The sequence below is a fragment of the Xyrauchen texanus genome, chromosome 29, assembly GCF_025860055.1.
Source record: "Xyrauchen texanus isolate HMW12.3.18 chromosome 29, RBS_HiC_50CHRs, whole genome shotgun sequence".
Classification (NCBI taxonomy): domain Eukaryota; kingdom Metazoa; phylum Chordata; class Actinopteri; order Cypriniformes; family Catostomidae; genus Xyrauchen; species Xyrauchen texanus.
In genome coordinates this window covers 10,322,254-10,347,673 of record NC_068304.1, presented here as the reverse complement: position 1 = coordinate 10,347,673, position 25,420 = coordinate 10,322,254, and the positions used below count along the sequence as shown (strand labels likewise).

General features: G+C 40.0%; 1 protein-coding gene across 5 annotated transcripts in view; it reads right to left on the bottom strand.

Annotated features, from left to right (window-relative positions):
- The window catches only part of LOC127622948 (nectin-1-like), a 331,151-nt gene that overhangs the window by 76,908 nt on the left and 228,823 nt on the right, over positions 1–25,420 (bottom strand). For 4 of the 5 annotated variants that reach the window (XM_052097141.1, XM_052097142.1, XM_052097143.1 and 1 more), the window contains exons 7-8: positions 25,156–25,240; positions 10,769–10,858 (exon numbers count right to left, since the gene is read on the bottom strand). In XM_052097141.1, coding sequence (XP_051953101.1) covers positions 10,769–10,858; positions 25,156–25,240 — 175 coding nt within the window. Of the gene's footprint in view, positions 1–10,768; positions 10,863–25,155; positions 25,241–25,420 lie in introns of all 5 variants that reach the window. The other variant, XM_052097146.1, reaches the window with a different exon arrangement.

Here is a 25,420-nt window from a genome sequence, read left to right as displayed (position 1 = left end):
TTGAGCAAGGCACTTAACTACATGTTGCTCTGGAGGGATTGTCCCTGTTATAAGTGCACTGTAAGTCGCTTTGGATAATGCATAAATTTGGCAGACACAGCATCAGTTGTGATAAGACATGCCAGTGTTATGGACATCGCCATCTTTTAGTCACTGTCACTATGGGTTGCAGCTGTTAGAATACGTATGTGACTTTATTTGTTCATTCACGCAGACAGCATTCGAACTGCTACTGTAAACTGTTGTATGAGCAGGACATTTCAAGACTCAAACCTGTAAGTAAATATGTTTTTTATTCCCAAACACTGACTGTGTGGACGTAGACACTGGTATCCCATTTTTATTATTGTAGTGTGAACTATTATATATGTTAAATAGACAATTTTTGCACATAATATTGACACTACATGAAAAGTAGCTAACTTTTAAACATTAAATGTCTTTAATATTGTGGAGATGCTAAGCGGTGTAAATGCTGTAAAACTTTTTGCATAAAATAGTTCAGTCATGACCAGTGCTGGTCCTAGCATTTTGGGGGCCCTAAGCAATACTTTGTGTAAATGAATGAAGACTGAAAGACAGATAAAAAATAGACAAATGAACAATGAAATAAATGAAATCAAATTTTGTTAGAAATATTCTAAATGTTAGATCCTTGGGGTAAGATGGCCCCTTTACATAATTTGAAATTTTTTGCTATGACAAAAAAATTTGAAAATGTTTCTATTTATTTCCCTTGCTAATATGTTGGATGATGTATCATCATCATCCAGTTCATGCTAAAAATTCTAGTAAAAATTCTAATAGATATTGTTTATTGAAGTTTTGGCATGACATGACCTATTCTTCAGAACTTGCATGATCAAACGGGTATGCACATTTCTTTATTACATTCTGAAACATTTTCCATGCTGTGATGTGTACTCCTGACACAAATTCAGAAATTAATTTCAATGTGGCATTTCTGTCATAAAATATCTGTTTAATATTGAAGCTGGAGATCTGAAGTTTGAGCATTCTAAAGATAATGTAAAGATTAAATTAGACTTTTAAATATGATAGAAGTGCATACCTACTTCTTGCTTGATCATTTCACTATACTGGTGTGTTTTTTAAATACTTTTACAGTTCCTGACGTGTAGTAGCTAACAATAGCCATGTCTATCTGTCCACCTTTTACCTGAACACGGAAGTCTTCCACGATTCGACTGTTTTCAATTTCCGGTCTCCAGTATTTTCACTCACATTGGCATATATTCTTAGTGGGTAATGTAATGTTTAAGGTATTACATTTGTAAAAATTGTAGTTGAGATGACAATTTTTTAGATTTACGAGTGTGTAGATGACATGAAGCGATGGTCCAAGGTTAGTTACGTTGATATCATGAATTTTTCCGAGTTGTTATGACTGCCAACAACTGTCTTAACAAAAGGTTGAGGCTGAAATACATTTTTACTACTAGAAGTAATACTACTTCTCTGGATCGATCGTTTTGGCAGTTTTTTCTTGGCGTCTTGAGACCAGAAATAGAAAAAAGCCAATTAGAATCATCATGGCGCTGCCAAGCTCAGGAAAACTGTGGATTGTTTCATGTGACGTCACTGTATGACAGTGTCGCCATGTGAGTGAACAATATTCCATGGGATGCGACAAAAGCCTTATTTAGGAGTTAAATGCAGCTCCTACATTCATACAGATGGGATCATCACAGACGTTTTTAAACACTGTAACTAAATCAGACCAGAAAACAACACAAAAACATTTGTAACTTCTGAATGAGAGATGTTTACAGTGATGTGCCAGTGGGTGCATTTTTACTCACAGGTCACACACATCAGATTCGCCGGTGTACAGAGATGAATCATGGATAAAGTATCTTAAAATGTCCGTGGAATTTCAATTTGAACCTTTCCAGGGACTGGCCATGCACCAATAGCCATTTTTTATGTTTTTCTTGATATTGTTTCTCAGGTGTTTTTTCCATTCACCACCATTGTTTCCTCTCGCTGATAGACACAGATATGGCGGCTTTGAGGAAAAGTGACATCACTGAAACAGGTCAATACATTACACATTACCTTGTACTGAAATGGAAATAAAATATTAATTATGATAATTATAATATCCCTCTAATCCCCCCCTCTACAGTTGACAGTGTATTTATATTTGCATGTTATGCATATTTTTTACAGTGGTTATAATTGCTCTGCTGTTTGCAAAAACATACCAGTACTCAGCTGCTTTTAACATCTTTGACAGCATGGGTCTCCCTGGCGGATCGGGGGCCCTACACAACTTGCGTATATTTTGTATAGGGAGGATCGGCACTGGTCATGGAACTCTGAACTCTTAATCAATTTAATGGATACTACAAGTTAGTAGGTTTGGTCTTTATGGACTATAATCCCCTTGAAGCAGCTCTAGACAAGTGCTGCTGGGGAGGAGGAGGGTTTCAGAAAGAAATCTCTCATATTGCTCTGCTGTGAAAGCAACTTACCTGCAAATAACTGATTTGATTTAAATGTTAGACAAAGAGAGAGTATACAAGTTGATTGGCTAACAAATTACATGTCAACAGACCTATCATTTTCACCATGTGCAATTTGCAGTTAGCAATTAGTAATATTATTTTGTGAGTGAAAGTATCCTCTAAAACAAATACTGTTGATGTGGCCTTAAGCTACAGTTTGAGGACACATTTGATTAAATTTGAATACTAATCTACTGTATGTCTCTCAATCATTTTTGGCCACACTTTATATTTGGTGTCTTCAACTACTATATACTAACATTAAAATAAATACAATACAATCTATTTACCGTGTAACAACATGTTGCTCTGCAAAATTCTCACAAGATTAGAATTAGCTGCTACTGTGGTTGAGGTACGGGTAGGTTTAGGAGCAGGGGTAGTAGGGCTAGGGTTAGTGGTTAGAGTTCAGTTTTAGGGTAAGGGCTGATTCAGGTTTAGGGTATAGCTATGAATTTAATTAAATGCAGGAACATTAAATGTAACTACAATGCTTCAAGATGTATACAGTATATATATAATAAGTTCACTGTGTCAAATGCTTAAGCACAAAGTACATAAATACATCTAATATAAAGCAGGACCCTTTTTTCAAGTTCATGGTCACAACCCTGTTCACATGAGAGCCATTCAAGATGTCTGCAGCATAACTGAAGCACAAACAGGGGTGCTGGTAATAAGAGGTTCAATTGTCGGTATGTATACTTATTCAACTTACTGTAGAGGTCTGTTTTAAAGTTTGTTTCCAAGCAACACAGACTGAGGGCAACTGTCTTTGTTGAAAACAACTATAGGTCTTCACTTCACGAGCACACCCTGACATCCAACATAGCAGGCCTGATCTTACATGAAACCGACTGTAACAATTCATGGATGGGCAAGGAGGAGGCAGGAACTGGCTGAACAGTAAACACAGTTTTAATGAGAAACTCAACTTAAAACAAACGTAAACAAACACAGACACATACAGTATGCAATGCGGCCACATGCGTCTCTAACTCGCTGGAACTGGCACCTCTAGCTCATCTTTATCCCCCTCCCGGCTGATTAGCCCAATTCAGGGCTGGCTGTGTGTCCACATGGCCTGGCCCTGTCCTCCATGTCACACAAACATTTAAAGGATCTAAGCAAAGCACTGGATAAAATGCAAATACACAGGCTCTTGCAGGTCAGACATCCAAGCCTGCATGACACCAACAAATCAATGATTCCTTTGCCTCTTAAAGTGATGATGAGTTGGGAGAAGGGTGGAAAAGAACAATAAACACATGAATGTAGTTGTTTTCTCTCTTTCTTTCTCCTCCAGCAAAAAAGCAGTGTGATCTCATTTGTATCTGTAGGTATTCAATTGTATAAAAGTGTACACATACATTATTTTATGTTTGGATATGTTCTCAAACATACAGTAATCAACAAATTGACAGCATCTAAAAGGCAAACCCCTTTAATGGCATGGAAATCTTTACAAATCATCTGACGACTGGTCACCATGGAAATTGTCAGAACCTTTCCAAGAGTATTTTCTTATACAAAAATCTCTGTCTCATTAAAAACACGTTACTATAACTACATATCTGATATTTGATTTTTACATGGACCTCTTCAAAAACTGCATTACTGCATTTGGAAAACAATAACATTTAGAAACTGAAAACTGAGATTTCAAACACAAGTGTGGATATGGCCTTAAGCTATAGTTTGCAGACACATTTGATTAAATCTGACACAATTTATGAAATAAATAATGGCTACATTTAACTATAATTAGCTTTTTATAAATACAATAGAACTACTGTATATGGTATGCGCTTATTTAGATAGCTAAGTCAACTTATTGTATGAACAGAACTTAGTATTCTATGATCAAAGGATTTTGTAAACATTTGTATGCCTTTAAAGTTATACATTTGAAAAATTGTATGTTTCAGACAGAAAACATATACCCAAACATTATGCTTGAATCACATTTAACACACAAATACCTCTGAATACTAATTAGATAATCCTGCCAGAGATTAGTTTTCTTCTTTTCATTGTAGGGGAGGAGACAAGTGCAGGACACTTGCAGATTCTAAATGCAACCTCGCTCTGATCCCCTGCTTCCTGTGTGTTTTAAGATCAGTTCAGGGAGCTCTTCTCACAGCCTGAAAATGTTTACTCTTAGTTTTTACAATTGTACACACCTGAATCTGTGCTTTCAAAATGACACAGCCAGAGTCAGATTTCTCAAAGACATGGAGGGAAATTCAGAACAGTAGCCAGAAGCATTTTTAAAGGTCATGAGGGTTTAGTATTAGCGCTGTGACCTTCAAAAGACGCAATCGATTGGGGAAGTTGATTTTCTCAGCTCCATTCAAAATTAGCATTGTCCACAAAGGACAACGGACCTCATTTTGAGTACATAGCCGAAGACAAATGCTAATGTGCACCAATGAATATATCGTGAATACTAATTACAGTATTAGACATCAGCAGGGAATCTCAAATGGATTTAGGAATGTCAACATAACGTAATCTCACGAATTAAAATGGATTCGAGTTGGGTTAGGCTAATTTACGTAATTTTACACCTCCAGTTTGCCAAAAGTGTAGTGAAAATTAACTCAGCTTTTTGTAAATGTCAGAATGTTGTTGTTGGAGCACAGATACAGTATGCTTATTTGGCACAACTTCTGATTTGAAAGACCACAAATGTGGAAACAATGACATGACTACCACTTTTTTTGAGGATTTCCTAAAAGAACACCAGAGTGTAGGAAACTATATAGAATTCTGTTAAGGCAAAATCCATTAGGCCAACTACAGACTGGAAAATGTGAAATAACTGCCCTAGCCTCCTAATTATGACAGTATGAGATCATCTTGGCACAATATCCGTAATTCATTCAAGATCATCTAGCTGGATCAAACTCAACCTCATAATCACTTCAACAGGCTGTCTCCTACTGCTTGCTGAAACTAAATTTGTAAGGAGATAACGGAAGAATTTTCCTGTAATTAATTAACTGATTTCCTTCTGTAATATGGTCACAGATACGGTTCTTGTTACGAATTGCAGATACAGCGGAGGGAGACGAAGGTTGAGGATCCAAGTGCAGCAACTTTATTAACATAAACGAACACAAAGGAAAACCCACAATGGGGAAATAAACATGAACAGAGAACTCAGGAAGGGAACACAGAGCAGGCTTAACAACTTTCATAAACATTCACTAACATTCAACGATCGACAGTGACTGAACTAACAGGCAGGGTATAAATACATGAAAGGGCCAATGAACAAACAGAACTCAAAATCACATGACAAGGTGCTGAATAGAAACCAATGAGAAACTAACGAGGACAGGTGTAAACAATGAACAATGAACACGAGGGCTAACAAGACTGTGGAGTTACAGACGGGTCGCAAGTGAAAACTATGGAGTAACGAAAGTGACAAAAATGGAAGACAAAGGGGAAACAGTAAAACAAGACAAGGTCATACGTTACATAGCCCCCCCTCTAAGGATCGGATCCCAGACGATCCAAAAAGAAAAAACAAAACCCAAGACAAAAAAACATGGAAAACAAAATTATGGCACCGGGGGCAGACAGACAGACCGGGGGGGGCACATGAGCAGGGAGGCAGTCCAAGGGGCACAGAGGGCAGGCAGGAAGTCCAAGGGGGGTAATGAGGGGAAATTAAACAGTCCACGGGGGCACAAAGGGAAAAGAGACAGTACACGGGGCCAATTAGGCAGTCCCTGGGGGCACAGAGGGACAGGTTCAGGGGGCCTGGGAGGTGGCCATCAGACAGGGACGGGTCCAGGAGGCCTGGGAGGCAGCCTCAGGAAAGGGACAGGTCCCGGGGGCGAAACTGAGAGGGGCTCTGGAGACGAAGCTGAGGGAGGTTCAGGAGGCTCAGGAGGTGGAGCTGAGGGAGGCTCAGGGGCCTCAGGAGGCGGAGCTGAGGGAGGCTCAGAGGCCTCAGGTGGCGGAGCTGAGGGAGGCTCTGGAAGCTCAGGAGGCGGAGCTGAGGGAGGCCCAGGAGGCAGAGCCGGGGAAGGTGGCGTTGTAGGTGGCTCAGGGGGCGGAGCCGTAGAAGGCACGGGGGGCGGAGCCATAGAAGGCTCTGCAGTCTCTGGGAGCAGAGCCGTCGGAGGCCCTGGAGGCGGAGCCGTAGGAGGCTCTGGAGACGGAGCCGAAGGAGGCTCGGGAGGCGGAGCCGAAGGAGGCTCGGGAGGCGGAGCCATAGAAGGTGGTGCCATAGGAGGCTCTAGAGGCAAAGCCCTGGAAGGCTCTGGAGGCGGAGCCAAGGGAGGTGGCACCGTAGGATGCTCTAAAGGCAGAGCCCTGGGTGGCTCGAGAGGCTTGAGAGGCGGAGCCCTGGAAGGCTCGAGAGGCGGAGCCCTGGGTGGCTCGAGAGGCAGAGCCCTGGGAGGCTCGAGAGGTGGAGCCCTGGGTGGCTCGAGAGGCTTGAGAGGCGGAGCCCTGGAAGGCTTGAGAGGCGGAGCCCTGGAAGGCTCGAGAGGCTTGAGAGGCACTGGCACAGGGACGGTCGAAGCTACTGGCACTGGCTCAGGGACGGTCGAGGCTTCAGGCGCTGGCTCAGGGACGGTCGAGGCTACAGGCGCTGGCTCAGGGACGGTTGAGGCTACAGGCGCTGGCTCAGGGACGGTCGAGGCTACAGGCGCTGGTTCATTGACGTCTGAGGCTGTAGGCACTGGCTCGCCGACCGGGGCAGGCGTTGGCTCTGGGTCGCAGACCGGAGCAGGTGTGGGCTCTGGGTCGCAGACCATGGCTGGTGTGGGCTCAGGCTCGCTGACCGTGGCTGGCGTGGGCTCAGGCTCGCTGACTGTGGCTGGTGTGGGCTCAGGCTCGCTGACCGTGGCTGGTGTGGGCTCAGGCTCACTCACCGTGGCTGGCGTGGGCTCAGGCTCGCTCACCGTGACAGGCGTGGGCTCAGGCTCGCAGACCGGGGCAGGTGTGGGCTCTGGCTCGCAGATCGGGTCAGACGTATGCCGGAAGGCGGAAACCCGTCTTCTCTCCCTCCTACGAGCAGACGAAGTGGGCCGCGCTGGTTCAAGGGATACCGCTGGCATGGGGGGTTGTACGCCGACAGATGGGACTGGTGCTACAGGGAGCGGTGAGTTGCATGCTAGTAAGGTCGTCTCCAGGTGGTCGTGGAAAGTGCAGCCGGGTGCTGCCTGTGGCACCCGCTCCCTCAGCGAGGGTTTCAAGCTGTTCTTGAAAATGACCATCAATGCTGAGTCCGGGAAGTCAGTAGCGTTAGCCAGGAGGAGAAAGTAGTGAGCGTGGTCTTCAATAGGGTAGTCTTCTTGCTGCAGATTGAGCAGCCGACATTTAGCCCGAATAGCTGCTGGATCCATGTGTTCTCGTTACGATCGTTCTGTTACGAATTGCAGATACAGCAGAGGGAGACGAAGGTTGAGGATCCAAGTGAAGCAACTTTATTAACATAAACGAACACAAAGGAAAACCCACAATGGGGAAATAAACATGAACAGAGAACTCGGGAAGGGAACATAGAGCAGGCTTAACAACTTTCATAAACATTCACTAACATTCAACGATCGACAGTGACTGAACAAACAGGCAGGGTATAAATACATGAAAGGGCCAATGAACAAACAGAACTCAAAATCACATGACAAGGTGCTGAATAGAAACCAATGAGAAACTAACGAGGACAGGTGCAAACAATGAACAATGAACACGAGGGCTAACAAGACTGTGGCGTTACAGACGGGTCGCAAGTGAAAACTATGGAGTAACGAAAGTGACAAAAATGGAAGACAAAGGGGAAACAGTAAAACAAGACAAGGTCATACGTTACAGTTCTGTTGCTACTTAGACTGCATATATGATTCAACACTAAGTTATGGGTTTTATTAAAGGGATTCTGCTCCATTTCATTTGGTTGACACATTTGTGTGCATGCACTGCTAACTACATAGGTTGACCAGACGTCCTGATGAAATTGGTGTAGTCGCGATTTTATGAGCCTTTTGTCCAAATAATAAGTCTTAGCTTAAATGTTGACATTGCTGTGCTTTGTGCTTTTTCTGTCATGAGAAACAAGCGATGAGTAAAGAGACAATAGTTTCCGGAGTCAGAATCAGTGGTACTTTCTCCGAGCAGCTCCCGGCCTGTGCTGATCTTTCCCCATAACCACTCATTCCCACCTCTGCTGCTGTTTGTCTGCCCATAAGTAAAGTCTCCTCACCTGCTAGAAGTGAAAAGCCAGGGAGGGATGAATGATTATAGTGTCATAAAGTACAGGTCAAGGTAACCAAATGGCAAAATAAAATATATCCTCTTCATATAGCTTACTACTTCCTCACCTCTGACATAGGCTACAGTCAGCAGAATTGCACTCATTTTCCAAATGAGCCATATGTCAATTTTTTCATTTTGTTGAAGGAAAATAAAAATGTACAGAACTGGAGCCCTATCATGGAGCTGTTACTGTTTTTTTTATTTGTATTTATTGTTCTCCAAAACCATGCAGTGAAAATGGAACGAATATTGTGTGTGCTGCTGGGCTTTGCTTGTATGTAAGCTAATACTAGAGAGCTGTTTAAGTGAAAACATTAGGCTAAATCTTTTTAAACCACTCATTTATTTTTAATATCAAAAAGCAGATATGAATAAATTTGCCTGGATTGAATAACTTTGCATTGGGTAGATGCATCGAATATGGTACTTTTGATACATTTCATTTATTAAGAGCATCTTTAAATTATTATTTTATTTTATTATTATTATGGCTTTTAGGACATATTTCAGTTGTGCATATGCCTGAATTTATTGTCTGTGTAAATTCAGCATGATGTTAAGTGTTTGTCATATATTGATATGTCATAAGTTCTGCACCTTATCTTACACACTCTAATTCTGCTAAATATTTCCAATGCAGGAGAGGGTCAACAATAACCCAGCTTATATATATATATATATATATATATATATTAGTGTTTAAGTATTTGACACTTAGAAGGTTTTTATTTGTATATTTGTATAAACCATGGAACACAAAAATGATCTCTCACAGCTTGCATCGTGACCACAGTCAAGCTCCAAATAAATAAATAAAAATATACTTAAGGCACTAATACACTCATAGCAAAGTCGATGAAAGAATGGGTGTGATGTCACAAAAAAAAATTATAAATATATGAAACAGTTTGCAAGCTCAAACTTTCAGGAAAGATTGATACAACACCATCTTACTGCCATTGGTCCACAACATCAGTGCGTCCACGACATGTTTTATACATCATATGTACCATTTGTTCACCATAAGTTTGCAGACAATTGTTAAGCAAGCTTTAATATAATGTTATGTAGGGATTCTTACTCATTGATCAATATCATTTAATAAAAGTGAATGTTTATCACTAACACCAACATGTTTGTGTGATCTTGGCAAAATCAGAGTTTTCTGCACCTGTTTCCAAGTAGGATTTTCAACTTTAAGTGGCATTCTACTGCACTTTTCTAGTCAGAACTTCAAATTCAGACTATCTGAGGTGAGTGGAATGCACCATAAATACTCCTCTAAATGCCAGCCTCAGCTGCTTGATGTTCACAAACAGTACCGTTGCTCGACGGTTTCAAACTTCTTTCTAGATCTGTGCAAAGTACGAAGAAGACCTTCATCAATGTAACGTAGCCTTTGAAATCACACACAGAATAACAACTAAAATGTCACTCTTTTATTGTGCTTTTATGGTATTTTTGCCCTTTTTAGAGCTTGAGAGACATGGTTAATTGAACTGCCATTAAAAAGGAAAGAGCTGCAAACAGTTTGTGCAAAATTTCTGCTTTTGTGTTCCGTGGAGGAGAAAAAAAGTTACAGCATAACATTAAAATGTATGTAAATGTTGAGAGTAGTTAGTAATCACATTACAATCTAGAAAGAGTAATTAGTAAGAAGTAACATAATACTTTTTTTAAGTAACTTCCCTAACACGTACATAATCAACATAACTGTGTTGGGAAATTATGGGGAGCATCTGCCACTATAAATGGAGGCCTGACATTATCACAGACACAGCACTGCAGGAATCTAGTTTTTAGGGTCTTTACCTAGAACCATAGAGTCTTTAAAACGTCACTTAACTGCAAAGTTAATAAACAGCTGAAAGTAATAATACAGCAGCAGCTCAAGCTCATGGGTGGTAGTGGACGACATCTATAAGTGTTTCCTGACACAGTAGAGGAAGACACCCTACCTGGATCTCATCAGATTTCAGGCCTCCTTTCATGTCACTGCCCTTTTTCTTGGGAGGCGGAGGGGCTGGCTTGTGAGCAGGTGGGAGGTCCTTCCTGTTGAAGAAAAAGAGAAAACAGTCTGACACCCAGCACCCTGAGAGAGCTTTCATGCATCTGTGGCTTTAGCCTTATGTGATCATACATAATGAGGAGTCATGCACATGTCTGACTCTCCGGCCTGCTGGGGGTTTGATAGGCATCTCTTTACACTGCCTTTGTTGTAGCCCGTGCCATTTCAGGCCTGCCCTTTCAATGGCTCCCACTAGCCACGGAGAGTGAAAGATAATGAAACCGGATTGCAATGGGCAAAATTGAGAGAGAAAAAGAGCAGTAGGACAAGGGGGTTGGAATTGCGGTCCACCAATAACCCCATCAATCCCTTAAAGTACCAGATTTTTTAGACACGAGTCTAAAATCTAAGGTACCATTCACTCCCATTATAAAGCTTGGAAGAGCCAGGATATTTTTTAATATAACTCTGATTGTGTTTGGCTGAAAGAGGAAAGTCATATACACCTAGGATGGCTTGAGGGTGAGTAAACTGTGGGATAATTTACAATTTTGGGTAAACTAACCCTTTACTGTAAAGCTTTAAGGAATTAAGTCATGAGAAATCATGCTTATGACATGGTTACTTACCAAATCAATACATAATTCCTCATAAATTATTCATTTAAGTTGAAACAATTTAAATATGGTAGAAGAACACGGAGGGCAATGAAAAACAATTAAGTAAATGGTAGTAAGGCTGCTTGTGTTTTGTCTTGTTATAGCCATGATGTTCTGCAATTTGGCCGAAATGAACTCATTGGGACGGCCATTTTTCTGTATTTAAGCGGCAAAATTATCGCGAGACGCCACCTCCTCCAGCAGACCGGCGAGTTATTCGAAGGTTATTCTCCAGCCGGTGAACAAGGCATGTGTATTGAAGCTGGGAGATTTAACAGGGGAATCCCCATGCTGACCGATCCTTATAGCACTCTCCAGACAGCCTGATACACATTTATTATAGTGGGGTGGGTGGGGTATATATGCTGCTCAAACCGATTTTCAAACCTATTATCCCTTTATCTCTAATGGCATCTACCTTTATTGATCCAGTAAGATGCTTTTAAATTTTTCAACAAGAAGTAGTGTTGAAAAGCTGTGTGTTAGTTTTAGTGGTTGATTTTTTTAATGTCTTTTTATAGGACTGAAACAGATGATTTTTACATTTAAGTGTCCAATAACGATATGAAGAACCTATTTAAAAACCTTTTTTTCAGATTTTTGACACACTAATCTATAAATAGTCATTACACATTAACCATAAACCTAAATATGCATTATGATTGCCTTATTGTATTTATTTATTTTGGTGCCAATATATTTACGCTGAGTAGATTTGCAATTTAGGGTTAGGGTTAAGTTAGGGGTAGGGTTAAGCCAATAAATAAATACTAATACAGAAACCAGGAAAAAAAAAACATGTATTTATTTTTGTATTTAATTTTTTTGTGTTGAAACCAGGCATGCACACCAAACAGGGCCAGTAAGACTTCTTGTGCTGCTCTGCATACAATGGACTGGTACATTTCTGTCAATAATATACATGTTTACATGGGTTTAAAGATAATTTGCACCAGCTCAGTTATCGTCAAAATGCACTCTCTTAAATATAAAAGAGAAAAAAACTGTTTAATCATCATATGTTGCTAAATGATTTGAGCTGACTGATGTAATCCAATCAGTCAAATTTTTTATTTCAACAATTATTTCTATTTGGCGGCTATAAAAGTTATTTAGTTTATACATAGGTTTAAGTCTTAACTATGTTGAGTAGTTCAGCGTACAAATATTTAATAGTCCAACTTGTAACTTAGTGCACATTTATGTTTCATCGATTCTAAGCTGCAACTTATGCACAGCTGGTGCAACCCACACCAGGAGATGTACCACAGGCAAGGTGCATCCACGCAACCGCTGTCTGCACTGCTCCTGACCTCTCTGTAGACACTTCAACACACCTGGTTCTGGGCACACCTGATGGGGTTTTACAGAGTTCAGGCAAAACACTCAATACTCCACTTGTTTTGAAGTACTGTAACCAACCACAAGTCACTGAGTTTAGGAAAAGTTGGGAACAACATTCAGTAAGTCATAAACACGCCAATTTTCAGCTCTGTAATTCCATTCATAAAGCCTGAAAATTCAAATAAAAGCCAGTTCCCAGAGGAGAACTGTGTGGTGAAGCTGCCACACAGACACACATAAACACAAGCTAACACATAAGCACAGATGCACCAACAATAATAGTTACGAAAATGTGGGTGTATAACCAAATGCACATATGCACACAAACAGACACTAATACGTTTTTGGGGTGTCATTATTTGCATCACTTGAAGGGGACCCAAATAATTCTCTCTGACAGGTGAGCTGTGCAAGAGTTGCCATCTAATTTCCAGAAAGAGAAAATCTCTTTCCCCAAACATGTTAGCATTCACACATCATACAGCTCATTTTGACAAGATGTCTGGCTTAATAGATAATGAAGTTTGTGTGTGTCTGTGTGTGTCAGAGAGAAAAAGAGCGAGAGAGGGAGACAGCCTAGCTCGCTAGCATCTTATGCTGGGTAAACTCAAGTTAATTTTGATAGTATGATCATAACATCAAGGAAACATTACAAGATTAACTTTCTACAATGTTCTGTGCAAGCAGATTCTCTGTGGGATTCATCTGTGAGCTTTTAACACTAATCGGTTAAAAATGCTGTGATTCTTCTCAGACCAGAATGATCTCCCTGTAAACTTGGTGAAAGTAGGTCGAAAAATCTTAAACTGAAATCTGTCTGTGTGTAACGGGAGCCAGCTGGTACGTAATAGCTGGGCAGTTTGTGTAAACCTCACTCCCCTGGGGCCGGTTGCACCAGCTATACGTAAGGTACAACTTAGCATAGTTGTGGCGTAAATAGGCACTAAGTCACAATTTACGCACTACTAAATATGTGAGCTTTGCACCATTAAACTTAGGTAGGACATAACCCTACGAACTAACTAAATATTTACGGACTAGGAGTAATGGATGAAACAAAAAAGCAGACTCATTTAATGACATCAATGAGCTCATGGGCTTCAGTCCTTTCAACATATACGATGATGTTGGCATTTACACTCATTTACATTTACGGGAAAAAACATTCTTCTTCAGCATGAAACCGGTCTAATAGTGCACTTTCCTGTGTTTCCTGTCCATTTTCACCCAGTGTTAAGTTTCAACATATATGAAATAGATATTAAAATGAACAAATCTAAATCTAATAAATCTAATGGTCTAATTTTCCAGCATGTTGTATTAGTATTTATTTATTGTCCCTTGTTCATTTTAGTTTGTAATTTACATAAGTTAAATACGCAGCTACTGCATTACATCGGGATCAGTACTACTCATGTGCAGCTCTTTCAGTGCCTTGGCCTGTTGTACTTGCAGGAGGACCATGGCATGCAGGGTGGAGACAGCCTGTCCAGCAGCACTGTAGGCTTTGGGTTGCCAGAGACAACATAGTCCTACAGTACCTGGAGGGGAGCACCGGTCGATCCTGCCAGGTGGTGGAGTTTTGCGGGCATAGGTGCACCCCGACCAACTTATCCAACTGAGGGATCTCTGTGTCTACCCATGAGCCACCCTGCCATCGAGGGTAGTGAGAGCAGATGTACACGAAAGTCCGTTTCGGGCAGCAAAAGGTGCCCTCCACGACTTCGTCAGTTTGTCGTGCACTTCCGGGAAGAAAGGGACTGGGGGGAGGGGTGGAATCCAGGAATCACACAAAGACAGAAAGGCATCTTTAAAAAGACACATCTTTAAAAAGATGTTCACATCAATGTGTTGCTATAATAGAGGAAAATATACTCTTTTCAGAAATATATACTCTTTTAGTTGAGCTGTCAAAGCGCCCAGGGGCGAAATCTGAACTAAACGTGCAGAAGGAGAAAAAGCCGCTGGATTGCGCCATATATACAACAGTATATGATTCTTTCAGAGGTGAATGGAATAGCAGTAGTATTCAGCTCGCTGATACACAACCGCTCGACTGCTGAGATTTGTTTTGAGATTTGCAATATTTGTTTTGCAAATATTTTTTTTTTTGTTAAGCCATTTTGCAAAATTTTAATTCTGTTATATGTATTATTGCAAAATCTGTATACAGAAATATACAGAAAACAAAAGACCATTAGAAGTCTAGTAACAAAAGATTAATTCAGTTTAATTTTCTTCAATAAAGAGGTGCATGTTTAACACAATATTATAGGACTACTTTGTGAATGAACGGGGGGGTCGATTACATTTTTTTCAGGGCTTCAACAGGGGGCCTGACCAAAAAAGAAAATAGCTGCATTGCGACATGCATATTTCTTCACGCAAAAACTCCCTCTCATGTCGCTGTTGTGTCGCATGGCCTTTCCATGAGGCCTATCGGACTCTGTAAAATCAGGGCTGCTTTGCGCATGAGTGCCTCTCGCCGTATTCTCTTTTATACCCATCACTTCCACTTCACATAATCTCATCTCACAGCACAACAGCGGCGAGGCACAGGCACATGACAGCACACACTGCCTGTTTAAACACTCACTGCCAATGAACACAGGAAAATCACACACATTTGGCCAAATTCTAAGGAAGCTTTGTATTACTGATGGCAGGTAAAGCAAAATAAATTTAGATTAAAAATAAATTCAATACTGAAAAGTATTGCTGAAGAAAGTTTAATGATATAAAACTGACTATTTTACCAAAAATTCATTGAAATCAATTGTGAGCGGAATATTCTGCCTGATTCATAAAAATTGGAAAACACTTTCTCGATTTAGTTAGTACCAAACTTATTGGGTGATTTGATGGAATTCAACACAACTTTTTATCAGTCAAGTTGGAAACAATTATTCCCTGTCTATCGCTCACTTGACGTTATGTCGAATGAAGTGACACTAGGGGTCCTTTTAAAGGCCTCGGTTACCTCTGAAATTGAGAAAAGGCCAACGAGAAATTGGCAGACAGAATTTGCCTGTCCCTCCCCTGGACATACAGGTATAAAAGGAGGGAATCAAGCGGTTGTATATTCTCTGCACGCCAGTGCAGTCCACGCCCCTGAGTGCTTCGACAGCATTTCCTTAAAGAGCAAATACCTGTAAAAGAGTATATTTCCTCTAAAAGAGTATACACATTCGCGTTGAACGTATTTTTAAAGACGTGTCTTTTTAAAGATGTCTTTCCGCCTTTGTGTAGTTCCTGGATCCGGCAGAAATCTCTCCACTTCTGACGGTCATAAGAGCTACCTTGCGTATCTGTTGAGTGTGAGATTTTTTCTCAGTACAGCTGTTTCAGGACATAAATTTGCTCCTTGACATAATATTACCTGCTCCCCCCGCTGCGAACCCCCCACCGGGTTCACGTCATACGTGATCGCCCCCTTAGTGCCCCCCGCTTGGAGCTTGGACATGTCGCTTATGCTTCCAACCCATTGTGCTGGCTGGCCAGGACCATCCGACTCAGCTAAGCGATATAGTTTGCCAAGCACTTGCCCCACAGGGATGCAATAGAGCCGTCCCTCCAGTCGAGATGAAGCCAGGGTTCTATGACCCTCACATCATCGTACCAAGACAGGCGGTGCTTGGCGGCCAATCTTGGATTGCGCTCCCTTCAATCAAGAGGGTTGGGGACCTCCGCGCATTCTTGAACAGTCATAAGAGCTACCTTGCGTGTCTGTTGTGTGTGAGTTTTTCTCTCAGCACAACTGTTTCGGGATGCAACTTTGCTCCCCGACATAATATTACCTGCTCCCCCTGCTGTGAAGCCAGGAGTCAGTCGAGCTTAGAGCCCTCTCCTTGAAGACGGCCCTCCTGATTGCACTCACTTCCATCAAGAGGGTTGGGGACCTGTGAGCGTTCTCAGTCAGCGACACTTGCGTGTCACACAACCCTAGTATACATCATCCCACGTGTGCCCAAGGTTCCTACGACTCCCTCAGAGGTAGTGAACCTGCAAGCGAAGCTGCCCCAGGAGGAGGCAGACCCAGCCTTATCATTGCTGTGTCCAGTCCATGCTTTGTGTACCTATGTGGACCGCACGCAGAGCTTTAGATGTTTTGAGCAGCTCTTTGTTTGCTGTGGCAGACAGCAGAAAGGGGTGCTGTCTCTAACAGAGGTTGCCCACTGGGTCATCAACGCCATGGCTGGCCTATCAGACCTAGGCCGTGTCTGCCCCCTTGAGGGTTCGAGCACACTCTACGAGCAGTGTGGCGTTCTCGTGGGCACTGGAAAATGGCACATCCCAAGCAGACATCTGCAGAGCGGCAGGCTGGTCAACACCTAATACCTTTACGAGATTCTACAATCTCAGGTTTGATTCGGTCTCGTCCGTAATTTCTCAGGTCCGAGCACGTAGAACTTGGTAATGCGGAACTGCTGACCGGTTGTTCGGCTTGCAGATAGCACCCTTCCCCTCCAATGAAGCGTTCACGTGCACTCTTTCTCCCAGGAGAGTCCACTAAACTTTCACTCCCTGGATGTCTTTCCTCCCTAGCCCTCTGGTTCACGAATTCAGTGGAGGAATGATATCAAATATCTTAAAGAGTTTTGTTTGTGGCAAGTAAAGAGGATATCCATGAGCAGATCACTATATTCTGCTTTGTTTTCTTTGTTATGTCTGTGAAATAGTCTGTACTTAGGTTTTTTTGTGCTGTACATAGACAATCTACTCATCTTCCACAATTATTGGTGTGTTTTCTGTGAAATCGCTCACGGAGACTGCTGCACCATTATTATTTTTATTTATTATGGTATAATATATCTCAGAAAACCCAGCCCTTAAATGGTGCATGATGACAAAAACAAATGCTAAGTGCATCATCTTCTTTACATGTAAGTTTATTATGGTATTATCCATTTCAGATGTACCCACCCTTAAATGTCTTGTGAAAAAGAAAAACTGTGGTTGGCTGTTGTACATTATTGTCAGACTGTCTAAGTTGGTGGCTCTTGGACAGAATAAGCTGGAAAGTGGACCAGACTTTATGCTGATAACCAAAAATCTGGCTTTACAAGACTAATATTCTGGTACATTGCTGAGAGAAATGGACCTCATGTGTGTCCAGCCTAGCCGGATCTGTAGAGTATATATTCAAGATGCAATTAGAGCAGGTCATCCTGACCTGTATCCTCAGAAGCTGTTCCCAACTGACCACAGCTGGAGTCAGATGTACTGCAGTGATGTAACATCCAAACAGCAGATGCCTGCAGTCCTGGCTCTGACATGTTCCTCTGTCTAGACACTATTAGCACCAGGATATTAAAGGATTCTTCACATAAAATGCAGTTTTAAAGAAACATTCAGTTTCAAATAGCTCTAGCAAGGCACATTCTGAAGCAGTTGCCTTGCTGTCAACTAACTACACATGAAGCTGTCTTTAATGAGCCATTCATACAGTCATGCTCTTGATAGTCATGACTGTTGGGTAGAGCGTAATGCCTAATCATTTGGTGTGTAATGCCCAGTTTTTGTCTGTATTATTTTCTAAGTTAGTATGTGTGCGATGCCTTGTAAATCGCATAGAGTAATCCAGCCTTAAAGGTGCAGTATGTAACAATATTCATGTAATATTCGCCTTTTTTTTGCCAATGTGTGAATGGCTCATGACACAATTAAAAAATATGCCCTTCCCAGACTTCCTAGGTTGCCTATTAAAGCCTGTAGACTGATTTTCATGCAAAAGGAGCGGGTTAGTTTTCAAAACTAACCCGGAAAATCAAAAGGATGTGACGTTTATGCGTACTCCCGAGAGCCTTGCCTCAGTTCTTCTCTTCCGCTATTCAACAGTGACAAAAAACAGTCTGCAACACAAGGTAATATTATCTTAGAGATAGAATCCAGCACAATACCGACTCCTACACAAACTTGATCTTGCCTGCACAGTAACTGTCATAAACAATGTTAGACAATGTTCAAGATAATGCAAAAAGACCCATTCATTAGTGTAACATAACATGGTTATACAGAAAATATATACATTCTATTATTATAAAACAATAGTGCATCGATATATCAAAATGACTGTTGACAAAGGACGCTTCCAAGCTTCATTCATTAAAACGGGATGTATTTGCTTTTGACGCAATGCGACACTCTCGTCTGATGTAGACAGGGTGTTAGGCCCAAAGCAGTGGATAACATTATAAATGGAATTCTTTGTTCTAACAATTTAATTAAAACTGTAATTTGTTGAAATTAAACATTTAAAATGACTTAACTTCTGCTGAGGACTTCAAAGACTTCAAATAGATAAAAAGAAAGACATGCTACAGCACAAATAGACATTACAAACAATCCCTATGTAGCAAATCTAGACCAGCAGAGCTGGGGTGGAGGTGGGTTTCAGATAAATAAATTGTGAGACAGGCTTTGTCTGCAAAACTGAGCAATTTAAAAGTTACACAAAGAGGGACGAAAATACTGTAGATTAGCTACATTAGGATGTTAGACCCAAAGCAGTGTATAACAATATAAATGGCATTCTTTGTTTCTAACAAGCCTGTTAAAATTTTAATTGGTTGAAATGAAACATTTTAAATATAACTTCAAATGCACAGAAAGTGTCCAAACTTTTGACAGAACATTACAAGGCTTACTACGAACAGAGCAAGCAGACAGAAGATCACCATACTTCATGTAAAAGGAGAACCAGACTAAGTTTGAGGGATGTGTGCATGTGTGTGTGTGAGAGATAGAGACAGAAACAAGGAATAAGCCTTGACAGACAGCGTCTGTTCCAGATGCACCATTATCTCTATTCAAAGGGACACAATAATGAAAGGCAGCTAAATAATTCAGAAACTTTCTCTATCCTCCATTCCTGCCTCTCTTTTCAGAGGAAAAGGATCACTCCCTCTTCCCATTCTGAATTCTACACACTCACTATAGGGAAAATTGATGTAATTATTGATCCAATTAGACTTATGAGGTACCATCATGGTTTACCTTTCCCCCCTTATTGAGTATCAAGCAGGGATGCAGAATAATTCAAATGTGTACCAGGCATGAATCACAGAGCAGAAAAATCGATTTGGCTACTCAAATCCATCAGGAAAGAAAGGCCCCAGACACAGCAAGTGGAAAATAACTCACGACTGTACCCAGTGAAATGAGGTCTGTTGCAATTCAACTGCAATGGCACAGACACCATACACCAAATCAAACACTATTACATTTAAGAAGTAGAATTAATCAAAATATGGATTATTTCTGGAGAGGGAGGGGGGTAAGTTGGCTTATCATCACCTAAAAGCAAGATCGTTGGATGTGTTATACATTAACACTTAGGTGCAATTAAATTGAACAAACACAAAGCTATTATAAAACTGCAAACTTCACACAATGGTAAAGGTGTAATCAAGTGTAGCCAGCTGACATTAACATTTCTACTTAAAATCATAATGCGCTCTCCTGCCGGCAAAGAGTTCATCACTTCATCTGATACTCTCTGATCTTACCTCTGTGTTTACTAGGGTTGTGTGACTCTCTGATAATGTAAACCTATACTTGGGTTGTGCGTCATTCAAAATTGAATTGAGAATGCCTTTTAAATTAAAGTTGAATTACTACATTTAAATGAAGGTAGCACACAGGATCCAGAATTCCACATTAAAATTTTAATTTAAAGAAGTATAATGTAATGTGGGTATGATGTATTGAAAGGATATTGGTCTTAGCAGACTAGATCTGCTACGCTGCTGCTGTTGCTGCTGCTGCAGAGCAAGTACAGAGAACTGCTTCTACTAGAAAATACACATACTGAGTTAAGCATCAGGACATGCTGCAGCACAAACAGACATTACATACAATCCTGTGTAGCACATCTAGATAAGTGAAGCTGGGGTGGAGGTGGGTTTCAGATAAATAACAATGGCTTGTCTGTAAATATGAGCAATTTAAATGTTACACAAAGAGAGTGATGCCAGATGATTGACTATCTGATTACATGTCAAAGGACCTGCATGTTTCATGGGTGTACTTTGGTCTTAACAGCTGTTCTTGAGCACTATGAGAGAGGATCATTTACAGTGGCTTTGATAGAACTTGCATTTTTTAGCACTAAAATATTCTTGCAAGAACAGGCAAGCTACAAACTTCTCATGAATACTCAATGTACCTAAAGATTTTCTAAAAAAAATAATATTTAGGTTGTTTCTCACTAAAACCTATCATATATCTTCAGAAGACTTGGAATATGACGTAGGAGTCACATGGACTACTTTAATTATACTTTTTTAAGCATTAAAGTGAGTAACTATCCACTGCCATTGTATAGACATATACGATATTCATTAAAACATCTCCTCTCACATTCGGTATAAGATTTTTGGGTGAAATATTCCTACAAATTCAAAATTTTTAAATGCCTGGAGTTTATCGGGTAACAAGTGTGCTTGGGTGACTTTCTATTATTATGTTCTGAAGAACAGATGGGACAGAAATCTTTCATATTCAAATGTTTTGTTTACCGCAAGATGTTTCGATATGAACTGATTTACCAGTCTCTGAGCAATTATATATAGCAAGCCAGTCAAAATCCTAAAGTAAACACATTTTTGGACATGGCTTCAGCCTGTTTGTGTATAATGATGTATACCAGAGTGGTGGTTAACCATAGTAAATCCTTTGTCTGTGTCTTATGCAAATGTGAATCCAGTCTTCCATATGTATTCTGACATGACTACAGGTTGATTGGCACATCCAAACATTTGAAACGGCGAGAACAGTGATGAAGCTCTTGTTGGCAGGAGACGTGTCAGGACAGGTTTTTGCAAGGATGTCTGGCTACCTTCACGACCTGCCCTTCACTCTGGTCTGTCGGCCACGAAAGGCTCAAGGCAGCTTAAAAGAAGAGATTTGACAGGGATAGAGAGATAAACATAGCTAATCCCTGCACTGAAAAGAGTAATCTATGAGAAACAGTTTAGGAAGAAGGGAGGAGAGAGCAAAACATTTAAGTTTTGAGATTTTTGAGAAGAGAGGCTGTCAGTTGAGAGATGCCATCTAAATGTGTGTGTGTGTGGGGGGGGGGTTCTTTGTCTTATATGACACCCATTTTATCTTGTATTTCTTTATGATTCAAGTCAATGTAAAAAAATAAATAAATAAACAAAGTTCCAGAGCTCAGTGTGGCCAGTACTCAGAGTGCTATGAAGCAAACCCCATATCTGGCACTTCCATTGATCTCTGTTGATCACAATCTTATTTGGTCATTTAAATGCTAATGATAGTTTTAATTGTGCAGCACGAGGAAATGCAATCTGATCTGGAGAAGCCAATTATCATCTCTTTGTCTCACCTCAATCTACTAGTAATTGCATTCTCTGTAAAGAGGCGTTCACACTGAAAGTGATTTGCAGAAACAAAGTTACTGGAAGTATTATTTTTCATTAAGAGTTGGCAATTTTATTGGCCATCCATCCATCCATCCATCCATCCATCCATCCATCCATCTATCTTGTCCATCCATCCACCATAAAAGTGTATTGAAATTCAATAATGTGGCACTGCTAATACCTTTTATGATAAATTGCTTGTCTTATGTCAATTGTAAATCACTTTGATTGAACCTGTCTGCTAAATGAATGCTTGTACAGTAGATGTAAATGCTTTGGATCATGAAAGCTGAACGTGCTGGGTGCTGAGATCCAACAGCAAATTTCAGTAGCTTTGAAGTCTCTTAAAGGGAATGCAAAGCCAATCCATATTGTTGTGTCAGACTTATAATCACCCCTGTCATAGCCCTGTCACTGTCACACGCTTTACTGGTAGTGCATGGAAGTTAAATTATCAAGGCAGAGCCTTTAATATCACTTCAGCACTGGTTGTCAGAAGTAAATACCAGTCCGCTTATGGGCCAAACTGCTCTCAAAAATCAAATACTGTCACATTTTAATCATAGACAGGAAGCTCTCGTTTAGAACCCAGGAAACTGAATTGACCTCATTTGTCAATGTATTATGAATTACTGTAGCATCACATACTCAACCCTAGGCACAGAAATGTTGCCTTACTACATTGAGTTTGTTGTGTGTTTTCAAAGACTGTCCATTACAAGGCCAGTATTGAATATCACTGTTTGACATGTTTAACCGAGAGCTGTATTTTTCCATGATCAGTGACTAACTGCTGTGTCAGTCGTGCCTCTATTCAGACTGAGAATTGTGGGAATTGATTATTTCTGACATTTAATGTTCAAGTCAGCAACAGGTGAAGAATGTTCACACACTTTACAACACCAGTCAAAAGTATGGACACACCTACTTATTATTTTTATGATACTATTTTAGAATAATATTTATAGAAGTTCATTAAGAACTATTTTTCTTAAAGGTATTCGATTCCTAAAAGGCTTGTGTAGGAATACTGTGCATTAATACATGTAATTAAATTGCAATTGCAAATGTATTTGCATTTTCTAAACATGAGCACACAATGTCTGACAAAATTCAAATGAAAATGCAAAATTAATTTGCAGTTAAATTTCAGGCATCTTACGAGTGACAACCCTGCCATATTTAAATAGCAGTCTAAAGGCATTTTCTCCAATTGAATTGTTTTCCCTCTGTGTCATGCTTCAATACTGCCAAAATTCTAATATAACTGCAATCCCTTTGGAGACTGCCAAATGCAAAAATTAAATTAAATTAAATAAAAAAAAACTGACACTTATCATTCAGCATTGGGGTCGGGATTTGTTACTTTTGTAATTTATTATTATTATTATTATTACAACCCAATGAATATGTAGTTGTAAAAACTCTATGTGCTGGTTGACTGCTTTTCATTCACTAACCAGTTCAACTCATCTAATTTAAATAAATAAAAAAAAATACATGAACAAATATATAAATTAACTAATTAATTAATTTAAATAAATACATTTTATTTAATTATATATATATATATTTATTTATCTGAATAAATACATGTGTAGGCATGATTTATATCTACAAAACGTATTTTATTTTTTATTTTAAGGTGTTTAAGATTACAACAAACCTAAATTCAGTAAAGTGTGTCAAAATGTTTGACTGGCAGTGTAGATGTTTATTTCGTCATATCCTTTGTCAATTGTGATTGAAGTGAGTCACTATGCCACCACGAGGACCTAGAGTGCATTGGGAATTGGGCATACCAAATTAGGGAGAAAAAGGGGAGAAAATTACAAAAAATGACATTAATAAATAAATAAAATAAAGACAGCTCCATTTATCATTTATATCACTAATAAACATCATGCATGAAATGCCAAGGTGAGTCCAATCTGTTGAATGCACTCTCAAATTTGATGATTAAAAACGTAAACACAAACATCAACACACAAGCACAGACATTTCAGTTCTATTGTCACTGAAAACAACAGCAACAAGCAGGGCTGCCAGCAATGGCATGTGGACTGTCATTCATTAGGAAGTCATATTCTGATCATGCAGACAGAAACATGCTTGGAAGACAACACAAGGAGAGAAAAGAGACCAACGTTAGGAGATGTTTTTGCATATTGAGCAGTGGGAATTTTTAAGCTGCATTTATGTGAAAACTATGTGAAAATCTCTTAGGGAATGATTTTGACACAAATAACTTTTCATAAAAAGACAGCATGACGAAAATGAAGGTGCACTTTAAAACTTTAAGTTTGCAGAATGCACACATCTTTCAGGCAATTTCCCAACTTTTTGGCTACTGCATAGCCACTCAAGAATATCTGCTGCATATGTGGTCTGTTAAAAACAACAAAAGACTGATGAGAAATTAATCAAAATTCCTTTATACAAACTTCATTTTCTGAGATTTGCCTATAAGCTTGAATCTTCAGATGTCAGAGCAGACATATCTTTATTTATTTGCAATGAGAATGAGGCTGTGATAATTGGTTGTACAGTGTGTTCAATATATTGTACTGTACTGTACACCGTGGTGTTGATTGTTCGGTCAACACAAAATATAAAATAACATTTTCAAAACAGCTATTTCTTTTCAGAATCCAGAAAAAATCTTAAAATGAAAAATCTAAAAAAGTTGTGAAAACAAGACAAGCCCAACAGACTGTACAGTATGTCTTCCCATCACAGCCTAATTTTCATTAACGTAAAACATAAAAATGGCATCTACTGCATAATGAGAGTCTACAATGAATGTTTGGGATTTCTCTAGAATTCAATATTTCCTAAATATGCTCAATTGCTTCTAACACAGACAGAATTGGAGGCCATCATGCCACACAGAGATTCTGTCAGGGAAAAATTGGAAATAGGGTTGACTGGGAGGTCATGGCCTTTACTTTCCTGTTGTGGGATTCGGGCTTCTCTGGGGCCTCAGTCCCAGGGGCCTCTGTCTTTGTCACACAGCTATCAGCAACTGCAATGCTGGGATCCAGAGAAAGAGAGAGAGAAAGAGTGGTTACTGAAGCAAATAAAAGCAGTAAAGAAAGACAGCCAGAGAAGAGAAACCAACTGAGTGCCTCATTTGTTTCCTAATTTATACCTCTGAGATGAAATCAACGTGTTTTATTTGCCTCTTTGGGCCTGTGGATTGATTGCAAGAGA